The sequence below is a fragment of the Homarus americanus genome, unplaced genomic scaffold (genome assembly GCF_018991925.1).
Source record: "Homarus americanus isolate GMGI-L3 unplaced genomic scaffold, GMGI_Hamer_2.0 scaffold11022, whole genome shotgun sequence".
In the NCBI taxonomy this organism is placed as follows: Eukaryota; Metazoa; Arthropoda; class Malacostraca; order Decapoda; family Nephropidae; genus Homarus; species Homarus americanus.
In genome coordinates, this window is record NW_024737068.1 from 15,638,532 (window position 1) to 15,646,243 (window position 7,712).

The window sequence follows — 7,712 nt, forward strand, 5'->3', positions numbered from 1 at the left end:
CTGGAGGTTAAGGCAGGTCAGCTACTCTTCAGGTGATTAAAAGTTTCCCCCAATTAACAGCCATGTGTTGTTACAGAGTGATAGCCAACTACATGTTGTGGCGAGTAACAGCTGCGTCGGTGAGTTTCCTGAGTGAAGATGCTCGTGACATCCAGCTCGAGTACTCCAAGAAGCTGGTAGGGAAGGGGACCAGGGAGCCTCGCTGGAAGGAGTGCATGAGATCTGTGTCTGGCAGGTGAGAGAAAGACCAGTTGGAGGCTGGTCTTAGTGGTTATAGTTCTCCATACAGTAACCTTATATTTGTCTGTGTTCTGTAAGGGTAAGAGAGAGTCCAGATGTATAGTACAGTGCAGTCACAGAAAAGGAGACTCTTGAACAAGGTGGGCCATCAGACTGGTGCCTGCACTTCGGCACCTCAACTACCCTGAGAGATTGGAGCGCCTGAACTTGCCTAGCTTATACTGTACTACAGACGGGCAAGGGGTGACCTAATTGAGGTGTATAAACATCTCAAAGGGCACTACTCAGTTGAGTGTCCTTACCTGGAGCTGGCAGACGCTCGCCCCACTAGGGGTCACAGTTAAGGTTGAAGAAGCCGCAGGTCCAGAAAACTGTGATGGGTAACTTTTTCAGAGTGAGAGTTGTGAACTCTTGGAACAATCTGCCAGTGTTGTGACGGCACCGAGTGTGAGCTCTTTCAAGACCAGACTTGATAAGCACTGGAGCAGGTTCAGATACATTCAGGAGCCAGTGCATGCTCAGTACTTGCCAACAGTGTATAACAGAGACGTGACTGATTGCCTGAGTGGCTAATGAGCCGACCAGTGGTGAAGAGGATAAAAGTAAAAAAAGTAAAAAGTAATACATTTTGTTAATTTCCAGCTTGTCACATGCCGTGGGGTCTATGTATGCACGGACATTCTTCAAGGAGGACGCCAAGGCCGCCGCTGATGAGATGGTCAGATACATCCGTGCCGAATTTAAAAAGATTCTGGAAAACATTGACTGGATGGACGAGGCTACACGCATCCGAGCCCTGAAGAAGGCTGAAGCCATCACCCCTCATATTGCCTACCCTCCTGAGCTGCTGATTGACGACAAGTTGACAGAACTGTATGATGGGGTGAGTTACCTGCTGTACTTCCCAGATGTCTAAAGAAAAATGTATACCTAACCTAACAGATTTAGTCATGACAATATTATGGTGATGGTATAACAGTTAGGTTGAGTCATGACAGTTAAATTGAGTCATGACAGCATTATGGTGATGGTATAACAGTTAGGTTGAGTCATGACAGTTAAATTGAGTCATGACAGCATTATGGTGATGGTATAACAGTTAGGTTGAGTCATGACAGTTAAATTGAGTCATGACAGCATTATGGTGATGGTATGACAGTTTGATTATACTGTAATTGATTATAGCGTTGGTATTAAACCGTGTCATTCATCCCAACAGTTGGAGATCTCGAGCGGTGAACTCCTGGAGAACATGCGGAACATGACCATCTTCGGTACCGACTATTCCTTCAAGAGGCTGAGGGAGAAGATCGACAAGAAGGACTGGAGGAATCACGGATCCGCAGCTGTCGTCAATGCTTTCTACAGCCCATTGGAGAACTCTATCCGTGAGTGTGTTTGTGGGGGTCATTGGGTGTATGCTTATAGGGGTAGCTTAGAGATATTGTTTGAAGGTTATAATGGAACAAATAAAACAAATTTCAAGTCCTTTCTCATTCTAGGTTCGAATGCCTCACTTAACCTGGTCATAATTTTCATAGATAAATGGTTATATGAAATACTCTAGCGGACTTACCTGAATCAATGCCCTTCCCCCTACAGAGTTCCCGGCCGGTATCCTACAGGGAACATTCTTCGGGGCCGACAGACCGAAATATATGAACTTTGGAGCCATTGGTTACGTCATCGGCCACGAAATTACTCACGGCTTTGATGATTCGGTAAGATGAGAGTTGGTGTTGGCTGAGAGAACATTGTGTTGATCTTTTCTCTGTTGTTGTGGTGTGTTATTAAGGACTCTCTCTCTCTCTCTCTCTCTCTCGTCCGTTAACATGTCATAGATCAGCAATACAAGTAATGATGTTCATGACTCACTATGTTGCTGGTACTCACAGGGACGACAGTTTGACGCCAAGGGTGACCTGCGTGACTGGTGGGAGAAGGAGACCAAAGAGAAGTTCCTCAAGAAGGCCAAGTGCATCATCGAGCAGTACGGCAACTACACCGCTCCCGAAGTGAACCTCAACGTAAGTTTGTGGCGCAGGAGTAAGGAATGTACTGGAGGTTCCTTATCGTTGATTTATTTTAACGTATTATTTCGCCAATTATCATCTTATTATGTAGTTGTTATGACCTTTATTGTGGAGAAAACCTGCCATGTATGGGAGTGAAAGTCACACTGTACAACACCCTTCTCACATCTGACCTGGTCCAGAGCCTGAACCCAGGACACAGTTGTGAGAGATAAACTTGTTGCTGCTGTATATTAACCCAGTGTATACAGTAAAATAAACTTCCTGGTGTATTGTTTTATCTGGTCTTTATGTACAGTTGCTAAAAAAATGATCTTTACTGGGTGATCGATGAGTTTCAAGACGAACGCTGTGACTCCTGTTGTCTCGGTAGGGTTGTCAAAATTCTTCATCCGTTGTCATATTATTTAAGATCATTTTTATAAAGATAGTTTTTTGATCAACTGTACATAAACTGGTCAAAGATGGTTGAGTACAATAATTAGTCATAAGTATTTGAGAAAGTTGGTGTAAACTGTTGCATTGTAGTGATAGTAATTAATCAACCTTACAGTATACAGTACAGGTGCTCCTCTACTTACGAACCAGTTACATTCCTGAGGCTTGTCTGTAAGTCCAATTGTTTGTAAGTCCAACTTTACTCTTGTAGATACCAAACATATTATAAAAAATTAAAAGGTTATGGATATTTAGTACAGCTATACCTTTAATACAGCCTTAAAACCTGGCTCACTCTTCTCCTCTTAGGTATTGTTTGCTGTATCTGGAATTTTCTTCCAAATAATCCAGTCTCATTCACATTAAACACTTGTTCTGGCAGGTAACCTCCCTCAGTGATGATGTTTGTATCTCTGAAAGTTTGTAAGTTGAACGTTCTTAAGTAGAGGAGCACCTGTAGATGGTTATAGGAGCCAAGTGTGTACAAGTTTTCATGATGTGCTAAAATTTTAATAAGTAAATATCACATGTCTGAAGAATATGAATAAATAGATAAAATATTATTGCAGCTGAATGGTATCAATACCCAGGGAGAGAACATTGCTGACAACGGTGGCATCAAGGAGTCTTACATGGCTTATAATCAATGGGTGAAGGACAACGGTGAGGAGAAAACTCTGCCTTCCCTCCCCTACTCCACCAAACAGCTGTTCTGGATCTCCGCGGCCAATGCCTGGTGTGGCAAGTATCGTCCGGAGACTCTTAAGCTGCGCATCTTGACCGGCGCCCACTCCCCGGCGCAGTTCCGCGTTAACGGACCGTTCAGCAATCAACCCGAGTTTGCCCACGACTGGAAATGCCCGGCTGGCTCTACCCTCAACCCCAGCAATAGGTGTTCCGTGTGGTAACTGGTCGTCCCCGATTCTGTTGGACTTTGTCGTGTTGGGGAAAGTGTTAAAACACCTCGGACATCTTCGGTGCTTCAGTGACGGCTGTATCGCTCCTCATCTCCAGGTCCAGAATGTTTAGTTCACACACACCCTCAGAGATGTCATGTTCACACACACCCTCAAAGATGTCATTAACAGGCGACTTATTTAATACACGTCACACATGTGCGAGGGCGGAGTCTGCTCCCCCATGCCCTCGCGTGTGGTGTGAGACAACCCCCAGTCCACTGTAGTGCTGGGCAAGACTCCAACTAACATAACATAGAATCACATCTACATGACCTTTATGGTGAGGAGCCACAACCTGTCGTCCTAAGCGTGCATAAACCATTTGATCCCCGGCTGGCCGGTGGGATGGCAAGGCAACTCCCATTTTATTACAATTATAGACAGTTAAAGAGAGATATATTTTTGCAATAGCACACCCAAGATTTTAAGTCGTGTCTTAAATATGATTGAGAGTAAGTAAGGTTTAATGGTAAAAATTAATTTAAAAAAAAAAACAAGATGAAGGAGTAGGAAGGACTGATGGTTCATAAGACCACAGTCAGGCATCAAGATATAATGTGTTAACTAATACAAAGTAATAGACCCACTGAACATGGTGCTCCCATCCCTGTGTCCACGTCCTGAAATATGTTGCCTTCGTTGAGTAGTGTAGAGTCTGTACCTCCATAGTTCTTTATTCTTCATTTAATTTGGTTATCTCTGTAGGAACATTTTTGACTGTGAACTTGTTGGTTAATATACACATAATATAGCTCTTGTTGTAAGCACCTTGGTGTGTGTGTATATGTCTGTGTGTGTGTGTGTGTGTGTGTGTGTGTGAGACTTACTTTTTCCGTGACAACAAAATAAGTTCAAATTCAAAACATTACCTTCCACCGCCTTTTTTATTAACTTATAATTTTAGCCAGATTTTGAACGTATGATTTTATTTACTTTAGAACAAGAAAATATATTATTCTACTGAGTGATGAAGACCCCTGTTTAAGCTATATAAAGGAGTAATGTACAGAACACCTTTTGTTAGGAAATATATTTTACAAAGTTCTGTTTCTTTGACTTGATATATTTTTTATCATATTTTTTAGTAAAGAAGAGATAATGTAGAGATTCCCAGTTAATATTATATAACATCTTTACCTAAAAAAAAAAAACTTCAAAAATATGTCCTCCTGAATTTTCTCGACACATGAAACAAAACAGTGTTATTCTCACTCTTTTTAGCAGGAAAAGTTTATATTATAGTGTGACTAGTTTATTATTATAGGTTGTTTTATTAGTTTTAAGGCTATTTGTTCCTTTTATTATTATTTAATTATTGTGGTAAAGGAATTGAGGTCCAGATGTTTTGAGTGGAGCAGTGAAGTGAGTGTTGAGGGAAGGAGAGGTCTCATACTAGTGTTTTCATCACATGTCATTTGTCTACACCGCATGTCAGTCATCATCTCCGCTACCTCATGTCTGAATACGAGATCATACAACCACTGTATTTTTTTTTATCTACGGAAATACTTTGTTGTAGTTTTGACGTTCAGTTTGTCATCACGGTAAAACCTCTATATAGTGGACTTCTCTCTTCATATAATCCATTAGATGAGGGTTTCACATCTAATGGACCCTCGATATAACAAACTTTCATCTCTATATAGTCCTTTAAATAGAAGTCTTACTGAACTTATTTTTATTAATGTAGCGATTGATTTAGTCACAATAATATCATCTCGGTCACCTGGCATACTAAGAACTTCTGTTGAGGGTAAGTTCATATCTTTTGTTTATATTCTGGACGAGTGTGTCAGGCCTGTATGTCTTGACCTTCAGAGTGGTGATGTGACACAAGTTAATGCTGTAGTGAGCTGGTCAGAGGATTTACTCCTGAGTGGATGGTACAGTTTAGTCCAGATGAAAATATGTGAATGGGGCCGAAAAAATAAGGTAGAGTTAACTATATGCGGTGTGACTCATTGTTGTTGTCGCAGCATTAATTGATACGCACACCTCCCTCCCTCCCTCCCTCCTTCCCTCTTTTCTCCCTTCCCTCCTTCCCTCTTCCCTCCCTTCCTCCCTCCCTCTTTTCTCGCTTCCCTCCCTCCCTCCTTTTCTCCCCTTCCCTCACTCCCCTCCTCCTCCTTTCTCCCTTCCTCCCTCCCTTCCCTCTTTTCTCCCTTCCCTCCCTTCCCCTCTTTCTCCTTCCCTCCCTCCCTCCTTTCTCCCTTTCTCTCACTCCCTTTCTCCTTTCCCTCCTTCCTTTCTCCCTTCCTTCCCTCCTCCCTTTCCTCCTCCCTCCCTCCCCTCCCCTCCCTCCCTCTCCCTCCCTCCCTCCCTCCCTCCTCCCTCCCTCCCATCCTTCCCTCCCTCCCTCCCTCCCTCCCATCCTTCCCTCCCTCCCTCCTCCCTCCCTCCCTCCCTCCCTCCCTCCTCCCTCCCGTCCTCCCTCCCATCCCCCTCCCCTCCCTCCCTCCCTCCCTCCCATCCCGTCCCTCCCTCCCTCCCTCATATTTTAACATGTCATATCATAATGCATATTTTAATAATATAAAAAACACTATTTTTGAAATACTTTAATAAAAATTTTCAATACATCCTCTATATTACACAAGAAACATATTAGTTGGTATACAGTGCAAGTGAAACCGTATATTATTGTACAGTGTATTGTGATCAATAAATTGTATGTGAACCAAGTGGTTGTTTTTGTAGTTATTCCTTCCAAGAGAGAGACTGATAGCCATTGCTGTAGCCAGAGGGAGGGGCACTGAGGCCAAACCTTCCCTCTACAGTCTTATAAAATTATATTTCTTGGTATACATAAGCCAAGTGTCATCCCAGTGCAAGAGTTAACACCGAATAAAGCCTCGAACTTTGAATTAATATCTCAATAATAAGTAAAGTACAGTAGCGGATAGTACCAGTTTTATTAAGTTTGGGGGTAAATTATTGTGTTTTAAGGTTATTTTCTCGGTGGTGGTTCAGTAATAGTGTTTATATCTCCTTTAGTAACCTGGGCTGGTAGATGGTTGACTATGGGTGAGACGAGACCTCATTCACACGTCAACGAAACCTCACTCAACTTGTGGCAGTCAGACGTGATGTTAGACTGACACACACCTTCCCTCCTCACTCTCTCTACTGCTGCTGTCAGGTACTGTGGGCAGACGGCTGCTGCTGACTATATACTGGTGGCGAGTACTGCTGGCTGTCGGCTACTGACACTACTGGGTACTCGATGTTAACAAGTGCTCCCTGCTGACAGGTAAAGTTCTGCTCAAAACTCATTAGTATACAGACATACCGATATAATTCCGGTGCACTAAGTTTACGTTAGTATACCTTACTGTAGTCATCACAGAGTTAAAGTTTACACAGGTATCCGGGGCAGTGTTAAAGGCGAGATGCATTTCTAAATTAACTTGCAATAAAATCCTTGAACAGGTAGTTTTCGTAATGATTTTTGTCAAACTCTTAATATATAATCTAAATCGGTCTCTGTGGTATTGTCGAATGGAAATAATCACACATTCTATAGTCTCATACCGGAACCTGTTTAGTCTAAAGCATGTTGAAGAAAAGTCACTCGCCACAGTGCTAGACATCCTAAAGGGAACAATGACTATAACTTTGACAGAAGTTCGTACATAAAGTCTTGTCAAATAACTACAGCTTCTATATCTTAAACAAATTCACGCCTAGGTGACCCTAGGGTCGGCCATCCTCGATTTTGAAGGGCATCCATTATTTATTAGTCTAGCGTCGCCACCTTAGCTCTTCAGTGTTTCGTGTGGTACCGGCCTGGCCCCACCACCCTTCCCTCCCCCCTCTCGACACTGGCCCGGTCACACTGTTGCCTCCACCTCTCCCCCACCCCGGAGGGAGTTCACTCATCCGCCTCTACCGCCGTGGACTTCCCCTAGTGTTGACGTGGTCGTCCACTCCTTCTCTGGTCATCAATCCACCCAACTACGATGAATACTCAAACACAGCTGCCTCCACCAGACTGACGATGCCGTCTCCCCTCTCCCGGCCTCCCACCCTCCTCTCCTTGTCT

The 7,712-nt window shown here is 43.2% G+C and overlaps 1 protein-coding gene across 6 annotated transcripts in view; it reads left to right on the forward strand.

Moving 5' to 3' along the window:
- LOC121873007 (neprilysin-2-like) overlaps positions 1-4,733 on the forward strand; it is an 81,946-nt gene extending 77,213 nt beyond the window's left edge. For all 6 annotated transcript variants that reach the window (XM_042376246.1, XM_042376247.1, XM_042376241.1 and 3 more), the window contains 6 exons: positions 77-235; positions 883-1,123; positions 1,460-1,628; positions 1,843-1,961; positions 2,136-2,267; positions 3,281-4,733. In XM_042376246.1, coding sequence (XP_042232180.1) covers positions 77-235; positions 883-1,123; positions 1,460-1,628; positions 1,843-1,961; positions 2,136-2,267; positions 3,281-3,619 — 1,159 coding nt within the window. In that variant the 3' untranslated portion in view covers positions 3,620-4,733. The remainder of the gene's footprint in view (positions 1-76; positions 236-882; positions 1,124-1,459; positions 1,629-1,842; positions 1,962-2,135; positions 2,268-3,280) is intronic.
- The last annotated feature ends 2,979 nt before the right edge of the window (positions 4,734-7,712 follow it).